This window comes from Sphaerodactylus townsendi, linkage group LG03, assembly GCF_021028975.2.
Source record: "Sphaerodactylus townsendi isolate TG3544 linkage group LG03, MPM_Stown_v2.3, whole genome shotgun sequence".
In the NCBI taxonomy this organism is placed as follows: Eukaryota; Metazoa; Chordata; class Lepidosauria; order Squamata; family Sphaerodactylidae; genus Sphaerodactylus; species Sphaerodactylus townsendi.
The window spans coordinates 80,673,936-80,697,171 of NC_059427.1; the positions used below are offsets into that span (position 1 = coordinate 80,673,936).

Here is a 23,236-nt window from a genome sequence, read left to right on the forward strand (position 1 = left end):
GAATAAGGTGAAGCAAAATATTGTATATATCAGACAGGCAGTATGGATAGTCTGTCAAAAGTTTAGCATGCTGTATTCCTTCCTGTTAGCTGAGGTTGAAGTAGATGAGGATTCTTTCCACACCTCCCCCAGCTAAATCAATTTTGTGTCAGTCATGGTAACTCCTTTCCTCAGGACATGACTTGGCTGTGCTTTGATGAGAAGAGTTGGTTTTCAGACCACAGGCAGCAACACTCATTGTTTCTGCTAACAATAGATCTGATTCTCCAAATCCCAAGGGTTTATTAATGACTTTGGGATTACATAAAATGTATATAGTAACTCAAAAGTTTCAGTGTCTGCCTTACTGCTATGAGTTTTAAAATTAGAAACTTAATCTCAGGGCCTTGGCAATTATTCTTCGCTGGTAGAAACTAATGGGCTTAATTTTTAACTTAGGAGAACCAGTGTGATGTAGTGGATAAGGTGTTGGGACTAGGATCTGGGAAACCCAGATTCAAATCCCCACTCTTCATGATCTTTCTGTGTGACCTTGGGCCAGTCACATACTCTCAGCCTTGACTCTGACAAATGTTTGGATGGGAGACCTCCAAGGAATATCAGGAATGTGATGCAGAGGCAGGCAATGGTAAACCACCTCTGAATGTCTCTTGCTCTGAAAATCCAATGGGGTCATCATAAGTCAGCTGTGACGATGACAAAAGAAGATAGTATTTGGCATACAGAAGTGAGGTATAGAAACTTGGGAGGAGTTGCACAAGAGGGCCATGGGGAACAGAGTCCAGATGCCAGCTGAGAGATAGAAAGAGAAACTGATTGACAAGCTGATTCTACTCGTAAGTGAGATTGCCCGAGCCTTTGGAAGTGTTCAGAATTACTAAAGATTGCTTCTTAAGGTACTTAGTGGATTCTAGTGTTTGTTCATGTTTGTTCAAAAACTGCTTTTTCTGTAGGAAGTTCATTTTCAAAATAACATGTCAAATTTATTGTCGTTAATACCTATGGGAATGCCAGGAATCATATTCCAGTTTCGACTATGGAACTCACGGAGAAGGCTTCAACATGTCATTTTCACACACTGAAATGGCCACTTGCAAATATCCGCTCCCCAGTGTTATTTCAGTTCATGTGAACAGCATAAGTGTGTGTGTGTGGGTGGGTGGGGGGGGTTGAAGCCCCCTCTCTACACATGCTGCAGTAATCATCAGAATATGGCCCCTGAATTCCTTAAAAGCACAGAACTCCCAGTGCATGCGAGATACGTGGTGGCCATGAGGGCTTTGTGTCATGTAACTCAACCCTGAAAAGCCATTCTGAGGGCTGCATTTGAAAAGCACTTATGCTGTAACAGCGTTTCTCCCTAGTAGCCTTGTTTCCTATACTGGTCTTCCTTGTATGGTTTCTTCTTCTGTCCCACATTGCCAACAGTAGGATTTCAGCTCTTGTTTTAGCATCCAATGAAAAAGTTAAGAAAACTGAGGACTAGCTAGAACCTGCCTGGAGTACAGTTGTCTTCCCTGGAATGACTTGCCTTGGAACTGAAAGTAGATGAGGTAATAAAGACAGCTCTTAATCTCTTGGGTTCCATAGATGAGTCAACAACACGAGCTGTGAGAGATGGACAAGGTCCCCTGCAAGACTGGGGATTTTTTTCTCTCTACCAAGTTCATTGAGGCAGATTGCAGATGAATCAGCTATTAAGTCTTGGGTGAAAGGTACTTCCCCACTTTTCCCCTTCAGAGATTCCATTGTAATAGGCTATATGTGAGGTGACTCTCTCACCTGGCATGCAGCCTACTCTGGACAAACTAGCTATGCCTAGTCAGAGTGATAACAGTTACAGGCTTGGAAATCTTACCTCAGTATGAATCTTACCTTGGCAACCAATCAACCCACCTTTGTCATCTGGGCTAGCTTGCTTCTCAAGAACCATGCTGAGAAACCAAACGGCATGCTAACATGCGCAAGTCAGAGGGTGTGGTGATTTGTGTTTGTATGCCAAGAATACAGGTGTGTCATGAACTGGGGTACTAGTTGGTTCTTTGTTATGAAATGAATACATTTCATCTGGAGAGTCTCTGTGAGCAAAAACCTGAACACCCCAATGCTTTGGGATGAAGATTGCAAATGCAGCTGCCAAGGTAAATATTGGAGTGGAAGAGGGGGAGTTGTATTGTAGAGGTCAGAAAAGGGTGTTCAGTTAAGAATGAGAGGCTGAAGAAAGGTTAGTTCCATGTTGTGGAAGCACCTTCTGTGGGCACTGTGTAAATGATTACCAAGGAGTAAATTCTGGGATGAGTAAATCTTCACATAGAAGATCATGCCAGAGTGCAAAATGCATTATTTTACGCTTAAGCTTTATGGATTACTTTATCAATGTGGTGGGGCATCCCTCTGAGATGGATTAAGAAGTGTAGTTTATTATACAAGTATTCCCGTGTCTTAATTTCCAGAGGAAGCAGGGCGTGGCCAGAATGACCATATTTCCGTGGAAATCCTGTTACCTAGTCATCAGCCTGTTGAATCAGGCTGCAATTACACAATGCCAAAAGATCAGAGCTGCATTGGAATGGAGGGACGGTGGTGGTGGTGGTGGTGGTGGTGGTGGTGGTGGTGGTGGTGGAAATCCTTCTATTATTTTGTCAGTGGTACTGAAAATATACTTTGGAACTGAGCCCAAAATATATGCAATAGGCTCTCCTAGGCACAGGGCAGTGGAGAATCAAAAGCTATAACTGGTCTTGCCTGAATGGATCCCTGACCATTCCACATTGAGTTCTTTTTCAGCATCTCCAAGTGAATGTCAGAAGCTTAATCCAAATCTGTTGTATGAGAATCTGTACAATAATAGAGCTTGAGGTGTTAGTAGAGACTTGACAACAATTTTAGAAGGTTTTTTTTAAAGGCTTTTAGTGACTTTTGACTTTTGAGTGATTAGAGTATATCACTTATTATGTTGTAACTTTGCAAGGTGAATCAGTATTATTATCTCCGTATTGCAGATATGACTGTGAGACTGAGTAAAATAGCAACTTGACTACATCCTCCTGGTAACTTTGTGGCAGAGTCAAAATTTAAACTAGGGATTTCCTGATTTGCAGCTCAGTCTCTCATCTGCTGTGTTAAACAAGATCCATGCTGACTTTAGCTATGGTAGAACTTGTATTCAACTAGAATAGTAAATGAAAATGGGATAAATCATAAAAGGGTGAAAGAGGCATTTGTGATATACTGAGGCATATTAGGATCAAATAACAGTTCTAACAAGGGAAGGAAAAAGGGGAGTAAATGCTGGGTTTCAGTATTGAAGCTCAAGTTAACTTCCATTTAAGGATCCAAGTTATACTTTGAATAGCAACTAAAATTTTTTTATATTTCAACTGGTTCCGAAAGGTTCCTGAATTTGGGCAGCCATTTTCAATGTTTCAGAAGGGTGCTTGCTACTGATACTATGACTGTTACCCTAATTAAAAACAGTTGTTCAAATGAGCATAATTTTGTGTATGAATAAATCCAACTAATCCAAGGAAAAATTATTTATTTGGTTTTAGATGATGCACACATGTGTTATAGAAGGAACTATCCTAGAGAAGCCATTTCCTCCTCTGTAGACACCTGCTCTCCATGAGTTATGTTGGAACTTTTTCTTTAAAAAAACGTAATCCAATTATTTAGAGGGCCCATCTTGATTGACTGGAAAATTAATTGATCTACAATCTATCAGAATAATCAACTAAATGTTGCAGCTCTGATATCTAAAATGTTTACCTGCCCTAAAGCAGGGAATATGGGATTAATGTAGCACTTGAAAAACACAGGAGCTCCATCTAGAAAATAATGGGGTATTTGTTAAGACAAATGGTGAACCACACTCTGTCCAGGTCTGCGGTGGTTGATCTGTAAAAATGGTAGCGGTGCCAGTTTGAAGAGAAGCAGGTAGATTCTAAAGAGATAAGAAACTGAGTCTGTTTGGAAGCAGAAATGAATGAAGTGGAAGCTGTCAGTCTGCTTTTCTAATGTTGCCTGTCTTCTGCTCTCCTTCTCTCCCTGCTGGTTTTTGCAGGACTTAGAGCCATTTCATAACGAGGACGCCAACCTCATTCTCCACCTTCAGCGTCTGGAGAACACTCTCAGCCTTTTTGCTGAGGAATCAGATAAAAACCAGCTCTTTGCTCACCTGGGTCGGATGGCCCTGGAATTCAACCGTCTGTCATCCAAGGTGCACAAGAATGAACAGAGGACATCCATTCTTCAGGTCCGAGGGCTTCTGGTATATGCGCACAGTTCACTTCCCTGTCTTCCTGAATGCGCGCCTTGTTTCTTCTTTCTTTTCTCTCACCCCCCTTTCCCGAACGCCTTACCGTCCCCCCTCCTTCCAGTGCGTTGCACAGGCCAGGGGACACGCCCCCCCTGCCCTGCGACTCCAGAGCTGTCGCACAGGGCAGCGGGGGCGTGTCCTCTGGCCTGTGGCAATCTTGAAGCCGGAGGGGATGGTAAGGCGTTCGGGGGACCGGGCAGCCTCTGCTCAGGCTGCGCCATCTTCCCCACCCCTACCAGGACCATCTGTGCGAACGGTCCCAGGGGGGTGCATTGGCGTCGTTTATGCCGACGCACCCCTGCAGCGTGGCCATGTGGAAGCGGCCAGAGAGTGTTCATTCTGGAAGAAGGAGATGGGGGGGGGGGGGCCTTGATTGTTCTTCTTAAGTTTTTGAAAGGGTGTCCCTTAGAGGAGGGCAGAGAGATGTTCCCATTGTCAGCAGAGAGTCAGACTCGCAATAATTGGTATAAATGTGTGGAAAGGCTGGACATTAGGAAAAAAACATTTACGGTGAGAGTAGATCAGCAATGGAATCAGCTCCTCATCTCTGGCAGTTTTCAAGCAGCAGCTGGACAAACACTTGTCAGAGATGCTCTTAGTGGCTTCTGCACTGAGCTGGGGGTTGGACTCAATGGCCTGCATGGCCCCTCCCAACTCTGTGTCTCTGTGATTCTTTGAACATCAGAAGCTCCTTTATTCCAAGTCAGATCCTTGGTCAGCCTAGCTAAGTATTGCCTGTTCTGACAGGCAGCAGTTCTCTCACTTGCCCATACTTGAGATGCCAAAGACTGGACTTTCTGTGCATACAGGTAGATTATCTAACCCCAGGTCATGGCCCCTCTGCAATCAGTACATTTTTCTCTGGTATCACCTTTCTGCTTCCAACAAGGATGCGAAACTTTCTGAGGGTCATGGCACGTTCCTTTAGTGAGGGAAATTTCTAAAGCATCAGAAATATTTTTTTTCCTTGAGGCCGCAAACTAGTTACTGAAATCTTTGGGTAAGGAGGAAGACTGTTCCTCAGGGCAGGCTGTTGTGTAATTACTTGTTTTAAGAGAAAATATATATTTTTGTCAGTTAACTGCAGAAGAGGAGTTGACAGACTGCTTGAAGCTTTTTTCCCTAATGGCGATACTTATTCCTTTTTCTTAGAAATATTTCTTTCTTTGTGGTTGATGAATTTAATAGATCAAGTCTAAACCCACCCTCATATTCCTGCCAGTTTTGCATATTAGAATGTGGTCAGAGTTAGTAGATTGTTGGGCTAAGAAATTCAAACTCTACTAATTCAAATATGGCTTCTAGTTAAAAGCAATAAATAATATATTGCTGTAAATTCAATGACAAATGTATGATCTCATTCTAACACTGATACAAGGTGTTCTTGTCTTTTTAAAAAAAAAATTATAGGCACTGTGTGAGCAGTTGCGAAATGAGAATGAAGAGTTGAGAGCAAAGCTGGAGAAGGAACTGGAGCAAAGAAACCAAGTTTCAGAGAAGTTGAGGTACATACATGTTAAATGGGAAAGAAGCAAGGTGGAAAGAGAGCTTGCAGAACAGAGCAGCCATTCAGGGAATTCAGTTTTGTTCCATTTTATTTCTATAGCTGTCTGCCTGCCCACTGAGGGGATCCAAAATGGTTCTCAATGGTGGATTCTGCACAGGGCAAATATAATGGGTGTAGGACACAATACAAATTGTTGGGGGCGGCGGGACTTCACACAGGTTCCGTTCCCAAAACAAGTCTGCCCTGTTTTAGTCCCCTCAACCCGGGATTTTCAAAAATTGCTAAACCAGCGATCCTGTTGCAAAATCCCAGGTTGGAGCCCCTCCCACATGAACAGCCAGGCAGAAAACGCCATGCCAATTACAGTCAGGGAGAACCTGCCTGCCGTTGCAGGGAGGCCCCTTTTTCTTCTGCATGTTACGCAGGCGAGCTGATCATATCGTGGGACAATCGGCATGGCTGCAGGGGTTCATTTCTGCATGCCTGCACAGCTATGCATGTATTGCAGATTTTTTTTTAAACGCGTCTCTGTGCAATGGTGCAAAATTGTTTCTATTGGCTTCAGTCTCTGCCTGCACAGCGTGCATGTGAATGGGAAAAAGGAAACCGGGTTTCTTTATAATGACTGCAACCCATTATACATTTGCTGTGCAGAATGAAAATGGGTAAAAACAGAAAAATACACATAGAGCCATCAATCTTCTAAAAGCAATAACATTTATCAAAAGAACCCGGTCAGTTAAAATGGGTCTCAGGGGGGATGAATCAAAGGAGTAGTAAAGGTGATCCTGTTCCCAGCAAAATTTGTGATTGCAACTACAAATGAACTCCACCTAGAACATGCAAGTGCACCGCACCCCCCTTCCACCTGTGAGATGTACAAAACGTATACCCTACCACACAATCACTCAATGAAAACTACTAGACTATGGCCACACAGGCTGGAAAACCCATAACAGCAAAAAGTTTCTCTCTCTTTCTCCAAGGAGAGCTGAGCTACTCTGTGGGAGGCATGTGGCCAGGAAATCACAGATCCTTGTGAAATTTAGTTACTCCCCCCCCCCCCCAATATCTTGGTCATGACCTTTGGGGTTTTAGGGCTTTATTGATTTACTCAGATAGGATAGTTCTCTGCCACCTCTTCAAAGTCCGGCTCAGGGTAGTTTATAATTAAAACCATATCACAAACACGCTATTGAATATAAACAGTATAAAAGTTATCCAGAAAACAGAAACAGGATGTCAACGCTGACAATGACAAACCACCTCCAAATTTTTCTTGCCTTAAAATCAGAGTCATTATATGTCAGCTATGACCTACAGGGTCATCATATGTCAACTGCAGCCATTTCTACACGAATCAATAAAATTTTGTTCCCCAAACCAGTCCCATTTACAACCACCTGTATCAGTTCCTGTCTGGTATTAAGAGTCAACTGTATTTAGAGAAGAGTTGTTATAGAATGCCAAAGATTCAATAAACAGATTGGTACAGAACTGCATGATTTGGAAACAGTCCCTGAGGCCGCAAACTAGGAAGAAAGGAAGGAAGAAAAGTGGTGGAATGTCCTTATGGTAATGGAAAGTTGCATTTGATGATGAAGGATGTGATGTAATGCAGAGCTTCGGCTTTAAAAGGGAAGACATGATGCAAATACAGGCTAGGTTTTGGAGAACATTTGCAGGAAGTTGCCCTTGGGCTTTTGAAATTTTTTTCCCCATGCGAAGAAAGTGCCACTGAGAAAAGTGCCAAATTCTCTGAATCTCAGAATATAGGCACCAAACCTTTGGTACAGCGAGCACTCCTGGTGTGCAATGAGAATTCCTAGGGAAAGATTCCCTCTTTTTCTAGTGCAGATTCTCCTCAAGAAGTAAGAATCAGAGCAATTGTTATCCTGGGATGCCTTATTGGAAAGTGTAAGAGTTGATCATCTACCTTCCTTTCTTGGAATATGGGTATGTGTTAAGTTCTTTGCCTGTTAGATCCATACATTATAGTGAAAAAGTTTCTTGGTTGCCAAGAAGATAATATGCACTGCCTAGAAAGGTAACCCCAGAAATCAAGATGTGTTGGTTGTCTCTTGCAAAGTATTTGAAGGTTCTTAAGGCCTTTGGTCAGTTAAGTTACAAACAGTAGTTTCTAGTAACAAAGTTGTCATTGTCCCTTTCCTTGGGGCTCTTCGCTTTGCAGAGCCATTGTGGGGTCTCCTCGGGTTTCTCTGTTTACATGTGAGAAGGCACTCCACTGCCTGCTGCGCATTTTGCCTGCCACTACTTCTGGGTCACTCCTGGTAGTTGCAATCAAAAGGCTGAAGTTCAGAAAACCTTGACCTTCCCCACCTGAAACCTGGGTACAATGGCTGATTATACGCTGCTGCTCTCCTGTACAGCAAGGGAAAATTTCCTTCACAGGAGAGATTTCTGATCAGACGTACTTACATTTATGAGGGAAAAGCTCCCGAAAACCCCATGGTTAATGAGAGTGGGGAAACCCTGATGTTTTCCCTCACTTTGGGGTTTCTGCTCTTCCGGTCTCCCCACCCCCTCCTTGCTCCCTGCTCTGTCGGGGAGGGACAGAGAGAACTGTCAGAGGGACAGAGGGAGAAAGGGCCTTTTGATTATGCCAGTCAAAACCTTACTTGGCAGCGTTTGCATTCATTTGTCCATGATGAATGCCAGAAGTCTCTTGTTTTCAGGTAATGGCTTCACCTTAGTAACATGCTACCTCCTAAAGGTGTTTGATTATGAATTTCTTGTGCTTAGAAAAGTTGCTTGTTGTTTCCATATTAGCTTCTAAGAATGAGGCAGTGCAAATATCTTGCATTGGAATGTCTCAATAAAATTATGCAGGCCTGAGAACTTGTTTTGCTGGGTGAACTGATTAATGCTCTTATAGATGATAAAGCCGGTAATCACGTTGGTCAATTAGTGCAAAATGTATATAGACAGTAAAATAATGCCCTTGTTAAGATCAACCAAAATCCAGTATGCAAGTTTTTATGCTAGACAAATGGATATTTTTAAAAGTGAGGAAAGGATTTTGTGGGAAAGGTTAACAATGTATAAAATAGCATGCTTCGCATCAGCCAGAACCTGCTCCATAGTTCACAATGGAGTGGGTTTCCTGAGAAGTTGAGGAGGGTACTATTTCTGGAAGTCTTCAGGAGATGCTGCAAGGCCATTTTATTTATTAGGGCTTTTAATGAAGAAATGGGAGGCATGTGGGATGGAGAAGTTGTTACTGGGATTTTAATGTATTTGGTGGTGGTGAAAAGTGCCATCAGGTCACAGCTGACTTACAGCAACCCTGTAGGGTTTTCAAGACAAGAGATGTTCAGAGGTGGTTTGCCATTGCCTGCTTCTGCATGGGCTGAGAGAGTTCTGAGAGTTCTATGACTGGTACAAGGTCACCCAGCACGCTTCATGTGAAGGAGCAGGGAATAAAACTTGGTTCTCCAGATTCTCTTAACCATTGTAGGACGCTGACTCTCAATATGTCTTAAATCCAAATCTGTAAGGTATTTTGAACCACAAATAAAAGGCAGGATTAATATACTTTAATTTTAAAAATTCCGTTTGCAGAGATTTTTTTTCTGCCCTAGGTAGTGAAGGAAGCCTTTGATGTAATTAGGTTAGAACTTGTGCAAGATATCTCAGAGAGAAGAAAATAAAGGATTTGTTTTGGAAATGACAGAAGACAAGAGTTGATCTAGTTGAAATTCCCAGGTAGAGAATGCAGAATTCAGTTCTTCAGTTATCTGACACTGAGGAAGTCTGTCTTCTGTCAACTTGATATCCTATTATCCCAAGACTTGAAATAAGCTAAACAATCCTTGCATTCCCATGACATCTGTATCCAGTGGTGGAATCCAAAAATTTTGATAACAGGTTCCGATGGTGGTGGGATTCAAACAGTGGCGCCGCCACTCACACGCACCTCCAGTCCCTATTGGGCAGGGAGGTTGCTTTAGTAACCCCTTCTCGACACTCAGAAAAAATTAGTGACCACTTCTAGAGAACTGGTGAGAACTGGTTGGATCCCACCTCTGTCTGTATCCATTTGAAGAAAAGAACAGTTGTCTTTAAAGAAAGAAAATACAACAAAGACATCTGTGAGAGGTAAACATTTTAGGTACCTAATACATCTACCTGACTTATAACACAAGCAGATTTACTCTTAAATTAATCCCTTGTATGCAGTGTGTATAGGATTGCACAATTGATTGTTGTGCTACTAACACAGGTTAGTGTGCATAAGACTGCCCTACTGATTGTTGCACGGGGTACACATTCTTCCTGTTTTGTGGTGTTACAGCTGGCTATGCCCTTTGCATTTCACTTCCTGCTAGTGGCAGCTGTCACAGGAGGAGCCAAATCCAGGGTTCTCCAGGATTCAATCAGGCATCTTCCTTACCATGGCCCCTTCCGCACATGCAGAATAATGCACTTTCAATCCACTTTAAATGCAGTTTGAAGCTGGATTTTACTGTGCGAAATAGCAAAATCCACTTTCAAACAATAGTGAAAGTGGATTGAATGTGCATTATTCTGCATGCGTGGAAGGGGCCCATGATTCTTAACTTTGAGCAATCTAGGTTGGCTGGCTTGAGCTTGCCAGTGGAACGGCAGAGTATAAATCATAAATGTGACTCTGCCCTTAGCACAGGTGCTTCTGGAGGAAAGAGGAAACGATTTTGTTCTTTTTAACTAGGATTTCATTTTTGTTGTTGTGTGTCCTGATTGACTGTTATACTTCCCCAGGGTGTTGCATATGCTTTCCATTTTTTCAGGGCTCATATGCTCTCTCTCCCCTATCCAGGTGTGAGAATCTGGAACTGAGAAAAATGGTGATGATGGACAGCAAAGAAGAAATGAAGGTGGAAGGCACAGAAAATGTAGTACAACAGCAGGTAGCAGTCCTTACCTATAAATGAGATAGTGTACTATTCTATTTCTGATAGCAGCAAGTGCCAGATTATATAGAACTGTTTGCACACTACTTGAGTGACATTTTCACTCATTTGCTGCTTTCTCCAGACCCTGTAAGATTTAAGGATTCCCCAAGAATGAAAGCAGTGGTTTGAATCCTACCACATACAGAATGCTTCCCTCAAAATAAAACTGCTCCACAGTGGAGTGGAATGGGCTGTTGGAAGAATAGCAACTTTATAGACTCCCCACCGCCACCGCCACACCCCCCCCTTTTGCATGAGTGCTCTGCCCATTCCCCTCACCCAGGAGGGTAGTGAGGTGATTTCAGCTGATTTTCCTCTCAAGTTGGACTCCCTTGAGTTGGAGACACAAGGGTCCCTTGAACCCCAGCTGCAGGTTGGGTAGAGAGGAATTGGAGGAGAGGTCTCCTAAATCTGTTTTGTTCAGAGTATGTAGGATCCAAATCATTCTCTCTCTTTTTTTTTTTTGTTAAATAGCTATAGGTGTTCTTTCCTTTTCAGTTGTATTATGTATAGGTTACGGGTGACATGAGTGGGCCCTATCATCTGTATTTGGGGAGGGAGAGGCATTGGTATGACTGCTGGCCTTTTTGCTGTGATCACCTTCAGTTGCTTAAAAAACCTTTTTCTGGTGTCTACATTTTAGAAAGAAATCGTTTCAGAGAAAGCAGGAGGAAAAATCCCTTTGGGGACCAGTGAGAAGAAAGTGAAGATACTCGAGCACCAGCGCAATGAGGTAAGCTGAATATTTGCCCTGTGTGCCAGAATCTGGAGGCCACATCCTCATGGGTTAGTTCATATGGACGTTAGTTACTGTTTTAATTGTTTCATTTTTTGATAGATGCCTTGGTTTTGTTTTATTATCTTAGTTGTAAGCCTCAAGCAGATACCTGGAGAGGCAGCACAAGACATTTAAAAAAAATAAATACATAAACATAGCCAATGCAGCACGTAGCACCTTCTTTCTGTAGAACCACCCAAATTGGAATTTAAAATCATTTGGCAAATTGAGCAGTTGTTTGCATGTGATGTTTGCTTGGCAACCTGTGTTCATAATAGACCCAAGACAAATAACATGATTGTTAATAACGTCTACTGAGCTTGAAGGATGCTGTCTAGGCCAGAAGGCAATGCGAAGGTGGTTTTGGGTCATGATCCAGTAAAGAATTCAGTTTATCCTGAGATAACTGTGCATTTCTTTCCAGCTGCTGGAAGTGAATAAGCAGTGGGACCAGCATTTCCGATTCATGAAGCAGCAGTATGAGCAGAAGGTAATTGCTGTTTTTAGTGGGCAAATTTGCCTTGCTGTTGTAATTGACTGGATTAAATGCTAATGGAAAAGTAAACTGGACTGATCTGTGTTTCTGGAGCTCTCTCTGTATGGTTTTAACCTTTCTAGGTCATTTTTGTGTTTACGTCTTCTCATTCACTTGTCTGCATCAAACCTAAGCATTTCTAATCAGTGGGTTGTACCATTTTTCACATTATGGTCATAAGCTCAAATTGCTCATCGTTTTCTTCCTGACAGATAACAGAGCTACGGGAAAAGCTTGCCGACTCCCAGAAAGCAGTAGTGGACTTAGAGGCCAAGAGGGAACAGAAACAGCGGGACTTTGATCGTAAGCTTCTCTTGGCAAAGTCCAAGATTGAAGAGGAGGAGGTGAGTCTTTCAAGATCTGTAGGTGGCTGCCCATGGTAGCCTTTGTAACTTCACCCGTTTAATCTGGGGTAGTACCTCTTGCAAAATCCCTGCTTTACCAAGTTTGAATTTAAAAGCCAAGCTGCATAAAATCCTCGATTAAAATCTCCCTGTTTGGGGTGTTTTTTGAAAGTGTAAAAGCAGTTCTATTTGGGTGGGAGGATTTAGATTGAAGCTACAGTGCTGGGAAGGTGGACTGAATCACCCTCCCCCCCAATACACACACTATTTTTCTAGTACAAATCATTCTCTTCTCCCTCCTTCCAACTGCTATTAGCTCTGCAGAGGAAAACAAAAAAGTACCTGAGGGACAGGGTCAGTTGAGATCAGAAAACTAGCAGAAAGGGGAGAGATTTAAAACCTTCCTTCCCCAGCAGTTCATGAGAATCTCCTTCTCCCTGCCAACCAGTTCCTTTAAATACATATAGGTCCTAATAATTTGGCTCTAAGTCAGTGTGACAGAAAAATAATTGTCATGGCTTTATTACCCATCTTTTATCTTACCTTTCCCTTACAGTGCTAGGGAAAGAGGGCCCTAGAACCAGGGCTGGTGTCAGTGATGTACAGCTGTAACTTTTGTCGTTCCCAGGTGGAAAAGGAGAGGTACAGTGCAGAAGTGAAAGACCTCAAGCTGCAGGTGAAGTTACTGCAGGATCAGCTGGTTCCAGTCACCAGGCAAAAGGAGTACCAAAAGGAGATTGTTCGGCTAAACAAGGTGAGCACTCCCTCCCAATCTTTTTTCCCTTCCTTCTCCACAGTAGTTCCTGAAGTCTTCCTTCGTCCTCCCTCACAGTTTCAGACTTTGCTGGACATTGGAATTGTCTTGTTGCCATTGCTGTCATTTGCAAATGTTACCTGTCCTGACACAAGGCTGTGGTCTGTCCAGAAACACAGCTATACAGGAAAAGGTTTTCTAACTGTTTCTGGTGTCTCCTGTTCATCCGTCAGGCTCTAGAAGAGGCTCTGAATGTCCAAGCGTCTGCACCTTCTGCCTCCAAGAATCCAGTTGAATTCAGTCTGGATATCCGACAGCAGGAAGTGATGACACAGAATGAGCTCCTGAAGCAGCAGGTATGGGGGGGGCACATGTTCACTCAAAGCAGGTCTTGGTTTGAGAGAAAGTAGCAAGAGATCTTCAGTGTGTTTTCAGGTTACTGTCCAGGGCATCATTCCCCTTCCAGCTTTTTCATAATCCATGTCCATGCATGATAACAGACTCAGGGGCATATCTATAGAAAATGGCGTCTGGGGCAAGGTCTCAAATCAGGGCCCCTCTCCAAACATGAATATTTATTTAGCCTCTTTTGCAGCTGAACTTGGTGATGTCTTAAGGAAGTATAGTGTTAGTTAAGTAAAAATCAGTCCACACAACTATCAAAAGGATAGTTGGACTGTAATATGTGGGACTTTTTTCCATCATAAAGATATTAGTGCCCAATTATGCCAACCCAAAGGGCCACACTCACCTCATAAATTTTTGGATCTGCATGGTAGGGCCACTCCTTGCTATTTATATTTGTGATGTGGGACTCTAGAATGAGGTCAGGAAGGAGGAGAAAAGACTGGTGCCCTTGGGGGCAGGATGGCAGGGGACAGTCTCAAGCCCTTCTGGCATGTGCATATGGCATTTGATGATCATCCTGTCTCTCTTCACTATATCAGATAATAAATCAGGTAGATTGTGTCAGTAGTGAAAGCCACAAAGCCGGGATACCCCATAATAATATGGGGTTCCAAATTAGACCCTAAGAGCTGGTTTCAGGGTTTTAATCTGGAATCTTAGCAAAGAGCTTTCAAGAAAGTTGCAGCAAGGCATTATTGAATGCAAATACTGCTACAGGGCACGATCAGAGGTTCGTGCATGATAATTGCAATGTGCATTCTCAAAGTAACAGAAGCTGAGGCACTTCCAGCATCACATTTAAAACACGGTAGATTGAACCAATATGTAATCTGGGGTATTAATGAGGCAAGTTTGGAGCTGATTATTGCCTGCTAAAATACCGTGCATGTTTTTTAAAAAAAAAAAAGCCTGGAGGGAGGATTTAAAAGGGTATGAAAGAGCACGAGAGTAGAAGTCGCCGTCTCCCACTGTCTCCTTCAGGGGCTTGCAGCTGGAATGATAATTGAGCAGCCAGAAGAAGAAATGTTGATTTAAAAAAAAAAGAAAAGAAAACGAGAGCAAACAACCATGGCTGCCTTTCAGCTTTCAGAGCTACCCAGATCAAAGGCTAAGCTGCGTCTGTCACTTCGCAGGACTCAAAATGCTGCTGGGGCATTTCCATAGTTTTTCATAAGGAGCAAATAGGCAGGAGCGGAGGGCTGCTTAGCCAGCAGTGGAGGTAGTGATGCTGGGCTCTGGCCTTGCTGCTTTTGCTCTCAGGCACCTACAGCCTGCTGCTCTTGTGCTGCGCCTGGAGCTGCCCTCCACCTGCTGCCTTGCAAAGAGGCAGCCCAGGCACCACCATTCATGTTGCACCCAGGGCACAAGTTCCACCCCACCCTAGCTACATGTCTGAACATATTACAGTAGTCCTTTAGAGCGGTGCTACTTTGAACTATGGTGTGATATGCCCCCTTGATTGTGCATCCCTGGGTAACTCTGAAATTTCAGAAGATACGAATTGTACATGTGGGTAACTATTTCCCTCTTTGCAGCATTACCTCTTGTGGCTTCCCATCATTCATAGCTTAGGATGGGAAAGTAAAAGGGCCTATACGTAATGTCTTCCTTTAATTTGTACGAGTATTCACTTGTGTGTCTTGGAAAACTATAGTGATGGTGCAAACCACATAGTGTAAGGAAATATATGTAGAGAAGAGTTGAGGGGTGTGATATCCCATGGTATAACAAGTCTAACAAAGTTTTAGGATAATGCTATATTGTATTCTGTATAAACAAGCACTAAGTGGTTATATTATAAGTTCCGATTCCTCTTGTGCTCTTAGTTTCCTGTGTGTTGTGAATTATATTTCACTTTTATACACAAAGTGGTTTGCAGTCTTTATTGTTCATCCTTATGAAAAATGTTGCGAGATTGACTCTTCATATTATCCCCATTTTATCCTGTGGCAGTTACTTGTATAAACCTGCATGATGAGTTTTTGGTAGAGAACATGGACTCCCAAATTTAACTCATGTGCTCTGCCCACTGGTACACGCAGTCACTCCCTCTTGGTTCCTGTGCTTTCAAAGCTTGTAGTGGCATAATCCTTCTGAGGCGGAAGAAATATGGTCTCTCCTTCCTGAGCCACGGTCTCAATATCTTTCCATTCTACAGGATCATGTGCTGCCTGTATTAATGGCAGCATATTTAGCCTAGGGAAATGGCTCTGAAACAAGACCTTGGCTAATATTAGTCAGTAGAATGTTTTGCTTTCTGGTACAGCTGGAAGTTGGGTTTCAGCAAATGTGGGGGGAAACCGTAAGCTTATTTGGAGACACACTTTTTCAGATAATTTTGTTCTTTTCAAAGCTATAGGACATGTTTTGAACTTACATGTGTACAAAATAACAACGTCTGGGCATGTTACTTTTTCTTGAAATCCGTATAGGCCCATTTTACGGTGCTCCCTGTGATTTCAATTCTCACTTGTTTCTGGCAGGTAAAGATCTTCGAGGAAGATTTCCAGCGGGAACGAAGTGACCGGGAGAGGATGAATGAGGAGAAAGAGGAGCTCAAGCAGCAGCTGGAGAAGCTTCAGAAGCAGTTAACACACACCAGCAACCAGGTAGGGAGCCGGACTTGGGAGCCTGCTCTTGGGGAACTCCCTTTGAGTAGCTACAAGGAGAAGACGATCTTGGGGAAGGAAAGCAGAACAGGCCGCTTCTGGTGCTCATTCTTGGCACACACATCCTAAGGCCTAAAGTAGAAAATATGTTTTTAAATATGCAAGTCTTAACTTTGGTGGTGTGACCTATTGGAGGGCCCCACCATCCTCCGTACCCTTTCTTCCTAATTTAAAGCACCTCAAAGTTGTCATTTTTGCCTGTGATTCCTGCATATTTTCTTCCTGTAGAGCAAACAACAGCTTCAGTGAGGGAGATTTGCATCAGGAAAACGGGAAAAGAGCAGGGTTTTTAAAATACTTTCTTCCCATGCTAGAACCCTGATACATCCCATTCTCTCCCCCCCGCCCCCACACGCACAGATGCTACTAGCAGTTTCTTAAAAGTACAGATGATCTGGTTGTGGCTCTCCCCCATCATGCCTAGTTTCATCCTAATGTTGGGTCACTCTCATTGCATTGATTTGTATTGGCTCTGTTTTGTTTGTCTGACCAGCCTGCATGCCGGCTAGGAACGGTGTTGTTGCCCTTCGGTCTAGACAATGCCTCTACTCCTTACTTATTGTGTCCTCTTGCTGTTTCCGTTTCAGTTGCAGATCTCTAAAGAGGAGTGCCAGAAAGAGAAGGAGGAGAAGGACAAGTTAAAGAAACTGCTCAAGCAGCACAAGCAGGTAGCGAACACTGTGCCCTTGAGTCCAGTCTCCTTTTCTGTGAGCAAAAGAAAAGTCAAGCCTTTGTGGCTTGATCCTTCGGTAGCCTGTGGCTTATGAAGCAGCAGTGAGAACTGGAAGCGGTGCTTAGAAACCAAAATCCAGCATCTCAGACTTCATTTGCCTACGTAACCTTTGGTAACTTGCTTTGGACCTGCTTTATGCTTCTAAAATTCCTTCATGAAAACACAAGTTTCATGGATAAAGCTGTGAACTGGACAGTGCCATTTTGGGGCTGGGAACATAGTTGATTGACTGTTCACCACATGTAAAGCTTCTTCCCTGCATAGCTGTGGATGTAATTCTAAGGGCCATTTCACATTGTTGACAGGCTTTCTTTGTAAAATGTAAATAGCACTGTCTTAATGGAAAGGAACAGTTTCAAAAGGAAACATCTTATTGAAAGTAGCAGGAATAGAGTAGCTTAATATACTCAACTAGCAGCAAAACCCATTGTGCAGGGAGATGCAATGGGCCTGGGGAAGAGGGGCGAGCAAGCCCACAGTGGGCTTTACCTGGGGTCCAGGGCCCCTCCCTCCTCCTGGTGTAACAGCTGCTTGAAGGTCGGTGGAGCAGCGTGTGCCAAGGCACCTCTGCTCAGCCAGCTGGGCTGAGCTTTTGGGTTGGGGGCAGGAACCAGGAGGGTGTTTGGAGGCTGGCAGAGTAGCGTGCACCAAGGTGCCTCTGCTCCGCTGGGCTGGGCTAATGGAATGTCACCCACCAATGGCTAATGAGATTTACCGATTGGTAGAGTGTTCGTTGTCAAGATGTTCCATCATTTAGCCATTTATTGATTAGGATATTAATAGCTATACACCACATATTAGAGCTGCTTCTATCAACATTACATAAGGAAGGGTATTTCAGCAATGGACCAATAACTTGGGCATTCCTCTAGAAGCAGACAGACAGCCACTCATGCAGGGATGCTTCAGCTTTGATTCTCTTGCACTGACTAAAGAGTTGCATTAAATCATTTGCCTGTGAAACCCCTTCCCACTTGAACTTTATGAATCTGAAGTACAGAGACGGATGATGACTTTCTGAAACTCCATAGCCATGTTTGAATGGAAATTATTCCAAGTCTCAGTCACAAGACTGCAATATCTCCCTGCTTTAACATTTTTCTGGGGTCTGAAATCTCTACGACATGTCTTGGCCTTAATATATGGAAAGCTTTCTGCACTTTGCACACTGTGTGGAAAAGCAGCTTTGATGGCTTTGTCCAAGAGGCTACGAATTGGAAGGAAGCACCACTCTTCAGGGGCTGCTTCATATTTCTCAAGAGATAAACCTGCGTTAGTGAAGGGTAAAATGAAGAGGGGAGGACCAGGCATCTCAACTGGAGCTCTTTGAGGGATGGTTAGGATAAAAAGGTGTTAAGATATTCAGTACTGGAAAGCTGCTCCTATTTCCTAATGTTGTCTTTTCCGGTAAAACTGAGACCATAGTGTTCTCTGGGTCATCCATAAACTGCATGACAGCAGAGGCAAGCCAAGCATAAAGCCAGGACTCAAAGTACCCAATGATCCAGTAGCAGGATCTGTAAATCATTAGTCTTTATGTCCTAGGGTAAACGTGTTTGCACCGTTTTGAATGTTCTTCTTTCTTTCTCTTGCAGCATTCTGGAGACAGATTGCAGCCAGAGCCACAGCCTGGACCAGTGGCCCCAGTCTACCCCATGTACCAGTACCCATGTATCCCTGCAGTCCCACCACATGTGTACCATGGTTACGAGGACTGGCAGCAGATCCGCTACCCACCATCAACAATAGCAAATGAACGCCCTCCTGTTCAGAATTTCCACCGTTTCCCTCCTGTGAGTTAACTGAATGACAACAGGACAAATGTTGAGATTCTCAGGGTTGTGCCAAATTCTCTGTAGAGCCCAGTGGGCAGGGGAATCTTCGGAATGAACAGCCTTGGTTTTACTCTTGCCCATTATTTTTCCTGTCTGCACGCTGGTGCTATTTAACACAAATGAAGATTACACATTAAGGCACCTGGTAATTCTCCATTTTGATTCCTTCCTCCCTTTAGCCGGAATATACATGGGGGCCACCATGCGTCATATCACAAAATCAGAATTCACCCACAGTGGACAGTGCAAAACATCTCATCAAGGAATCTGGTAAGACAGAGATTCACACTCTTGTATGAGTTGCGTGGGACTGCTGTTGTAGCATCTTTCATATTTAGGTAACATGGTAGCCCAGGGCTGTATCCAGAATAAATCTTCTGCCAATAGACGGGGTGATGTAATTTCCACCACATGCATCCTCTCTCAACAGAGCCCCTTTTTGCCCTCCTGTTCTTGAGGCTCTCTTGTCCCACAAAAGCAGCATTTCTGGGGTATCAGTGGGCTGCAAGGATTGGGTGTGTGTGTGTGTGAGGCAGAGAATCTCGTTCTACTGACAGAAATGCCTTGTATAAGCAGAACATTGAATCTGGATCCAACCCATAGTGTGATGTCTGTTAACATGCAAATTGGTCAGTTCGATTTTAGGGAACATGTCAATTTGCCACAAAGCCGGAATTACACTGTATGTTGTCTGCCTTGCAGAGACTGTTTCAGGCATCATGCACATGCCTGTTGTAACACACAAACTGGCCCTTTGCTAATCAGAAAGGCTGGGGGCGGTGTGTGGAATACCTGCAGATGCATATCTTTGTCATGCTCACAGCATATAGTAATACACAATGTCAAGCATCTAGTGGTACACAATCTGTAGGTATACATTAGGGCCGAACCAAGCTATTGAGCCGCCCCAAGTTTTCTCTTCTACTTCTGTCCTTCTGGAATCCCAAGGCAGGATGCAGAGGAAGCTGCTTAGCCCCCAAGTGGTAGAAATGTGGGCCACCCTGTAGTCATTGGGGCATTTTCCTCCTGACTTTGTACTCTATTCATGTGGTATACAAGCACCTTTTTCAGCGAAAAACAAGGCCAGCATAATTTTTATCCCTCAGGGAACCTTGCAGTGCAAGTGAGTGGTCTTGTTTGAGATCAGCTGAAGACTCTGTGCAGCATTGAAAGTTGACTTTGACCAACGTTAGTAGAATCCTGCTGGGCATTTCATTTTAAAACATGAAGCACACACCTTTTTCTGTATTTTTCTAAAAAATACGTTGGAAATGTTTTGTGTCTTCTCTAGAATCTGTGCTCACAAGGTGTTACTGAATATCATCAGTCATGACTTTTCCAGTGGGTATCTGGCACTGGATTCCATAGTGGGTGGATTTGGAATGGCAGATCCACTTCAGCCAAACCTGTATGGCTGTGGCTGAGTGGTAGAGCACCTGCGTGGCATGAAGAAGGTCCCAGGTTCAGCCCCAGCATCTCCAACTAAAAGGACCAGTAAACAATACTGACCTCGATAGGCTGATGGCCTGATGCAGTATAAGGCAGCTTCATGGGTTCATGTGGTCTGAATGCCTGTGGCATTTGACTCCACAAGATAAGGACTTGAGTATGGCTTTTGACATATGTCTGCATTCTTTCAGATCCCACAGGGCTGCCCAAAAACCAAAGGCCTACTTAACTCTCTGGCGATGGGAGGTAGCCTCAGAAGTGGACTTTGCAACGTGAATGTGAGCCTGCATACACAGATGGCCTCCTTATGCTTCTGGACACAGATCACTGTGTATCTGAAATATACACTCTTGGGACAACAGCCTCTTCAGCTGGATTGTCTGAAGACCTACAGCATGGGCTGCTAAAGAGTGGTCTGGCTCAGTGCTTTGAGGAAGTTGCTGGTCAAGAAGCCTACCTGCCCTGCTTTTCTCCAGTGTTTTGGAGCAAGAACTTGCCATGCATCAAGGATTGAATTGCAAAAGAGTGGCTAGCATACTCTAGCAGCAAATGGTGGGAGTACTCTGTATCAGCAGAGCCTAATTTTAGCTGATTCCCTTGCAGTGTGAGGGTTTCATATTTATGATGTGGCATTTGCATTTATTTACAGCAGAAATGTTCAGTGTGCAAAATGGCTTTTGCAGGAGAACTGTCCTTTATTGTAGCTAGAGATCCTGAATTTTATAAGGAAACAAAAAAATGAAATTAAATCCCTGTTTTGTGTTTCATTCATGTTTCTAATGTATAGGAATAAAAGTGAACGGTTTCTTTGACTAATTTCTTTCTGAGAGCTTATAGTGCAGTGGTTTTGCTGAGGTAAACATGGTTTGATTCTCCACTGAAGACTGCCGATTTAAATTAGTGATTGTTCATCTTCAGCGTCAAGCTGTTTGTACAGATGTTGCAAATGCCCTGCTTTTTCAGCATGGCAGCTCCCACTGTCTGCCTTACTGGAGGTTCTGTTCCAGTCTCCTGATTGCACAACATGGGCCACAATGAAGTAGCACAGGCGTTTCAAACCTCTGGCGTGCTGGAATAGGCTAGCAGGTCCCTACTCCTTAGCTTCTCTCTTGTATGGGGATGATCACTGTTGGAGACAGAGTTCAGGACTATGTCAGACATTAGCAAGGGGGATCCTGGTTTTTATTGATAAAGTAAGTGCAATAATGGAGGGAGCTGATCACTGGGCCCTGCAAACAGTTTCTCTGAAAATGAAGGTGAGCAAGGTGGAGACAGGTACTACCTAAAGGTCTTTGTAGACATTCAGCATGTAAAATCAGTGAGTAACCCATTTTGGCTGCAACTAGGTACACTAACAAATTCAGTCCTAGGACCCCTATCCTGGGAGTAAGCCCCACTAGTTAGACTGAGTAGGATTCTGCGTAGACCTGACCACTGGTTACAAGGGTCAAGATCAGAAGCTTTGACCGTAACAAAACAGCTTAGCTATGTTCATGGGAGAACTTCCCACTGGAATTCCACACACTAAGAATCCCTCTCCATCCTGCTCATCATCCAGGCTGGTTACTCCTGTAAACCAAAAGTGTGCTTGTGTGAGGTGGAAAGTTTAGGAACAAGGGAGGGGTTCCTTTACAATGCACCTGAGTGGAAGAGGAACAACAGGAAAGTGGCAGGTTGTCAAGAAAGAGGATTGAGTTATTAAGGGAGGTGAGACACAGCATGGGGAATAAAGAGGACATCATGGAATATATGAAAAGGCATACAGGAAATGGCTAGGTGGGAATAAGGTGGTTAAATCACAGACTGAAGAAACATCCCAAGTGGGCAGAGAGAGAGAAGACTCCAGGCTGTACTTGTAAAGAACTTGCTCAACCAGGTTTCTGGTGCTTCCATTTCCCAGTATTGTGGTCCATAATGGTATCTTTACTTCTATGAAACTTATAGTTACTAGTTTCCATGACCTCTCCAAGGGGTCACTGTCCCCAAATTAGTCAGTTAAACTGTTGTGAACTATCTTCAGTATGAATAATGATTGGGATGGTATAAAATGCCTAGTACACTTGACGATATTAGTGGGAATGGTCATAAATTGAAACCAGTTTTTCTTTGAAACTATTTTCTTTGAAACTATTTTCTTTGAAACTATTTATTCCCAAATAAACAGCCTGAAACTCTTCAGAGAAGCAGTCCCTTTTGGTAATAACCATGGAAGTAGTCCCCTTTCTCATTAGTTTCAAATATATAATGAAAAAAATAATTTCCTAAGACGAATGCATTCAGCACTGAAAATGTGTATTCAGTGACATTGTGTAAATATACTTGGACAATGAGCTCACGTTATCAGAAAGTATTTTACATAGTGGATTGTACCATAAAAACGGTGTGGGAAGGGAGAAAGAGTGTTGACTTTTCGTTGCCGGCATCTCTCTGAATTAAGACAACCTTTCCTATACATTTACAGTGAGTCTTGGTATGCATTGCAATCGTGTTCTGACATGGTAATATTTTTTTGTTAGCTAATCTTCCTATTTTGTGAAGTGTACAGCAGTACATAGACATGAGCACATAAGACTTCTACTTAGTACCTCCTTTTGTACATTTTAGGCATTTTGTTTGAGCAAAATGGTGTTAATTATAAATAATGGTTTGATTTTATCCTTTAATAAAGTATGTGTTTTTCCATACCATACCATGCCTGAAGTATCGTATCAGATGCATATTCCTATAAGAAATACATTTTGTGGACATCTTGAACTCTAAGGTGTCCATTAAGTTGCCATGAAAAGAAAAGGATGAATGGGAAGCCATCCTGACACTCGTTTCCCTTCTCCCTTCTGCTCAAAAGATCTTCCAGTGCCTGAAGAGAAAGTGCATCCAGGCAACATACTGCCTTCTCTTTGAATCAGACCTTGCTTAGCACACCAGCACAATATCAACAGAGATATTACATT

At 43.2% G+C, this 23,236-nt stretch overlaps 1 protein-coding gene across 8 annotated transcripts in view; it reads left to right on the forward strand.

Annotated features, from left to right (window-relative positions):
* The window catches only part of TNIP1 (TNFAIP3 interacting protein 1), a 68,131-nt gene extending 45,159 nt beyond the window's left edge, over positions 1 to 22,972 (forward strand). For 6 of the 8 annotated variants that reach the window (XM_048487821.1, XM_048487819.1, XM_048487818.1 and 3 more), the window contains 13 exons: positions 4,064 to 4,270; positions 5,729 to 5,823; positions 10,645 to 10,735; positions 11,424 to 11,513; positions 11,983 to 12,048; positions 12,306 to 12,437; positions 13,066 to 13,191; positions 13,425 to 13,547; positions 16,083 to 16,208; positions 16,856 to 16,936; positions 18,597 to 18,794; positions 19,016 to 19,106; positions 20,477 to 22,972. In XM_048487821.1, coding sequence (XP_048343778.1) covers positions 4,064 to 4,270; positions 5,729 to 5,823; positions 10,645 to 10,735; positions 11,424 to 11,513; positions 11,983 to 12,048; positions 12,306 to 12,437; positions 13,066 to 13,191; positions 13,425 to 13,547; positions 16,083 to 16,208; positions 16,856 to 16,936; positions 18,597 to 18,794; positions 19,016 to 19,106; positions 20,477 to 20,514 — 1,464 coding nt within the window. In that variant the 3' untranslated portion in view covers positions 20,515 to 22,972. The remainder of the gene's footprint in view (positions 1 to 4,063; positions 4,271 to 5,728; positions 5,824 to 10,644; positions 10,736 to 11,423; positions 11,514 to 11,982; positions 12,049 to 12,305; positions 12,438 to 13,065; positions 13,192 to 13,424; positions 13,548 to 16,082; positions 16,209 to 16,855; positions 16,937 to 18,596; positions 18,795 to 19,015; positions 19,107 to 20,476) is intronic. The other 2 variants (XM_048487823.1, XM_048487824.1) reach the window with 1 other exon arrangement.
* The last annotated feature ends 264 nt before the right edge of the window (positions 22,973 to 23,236 follow it).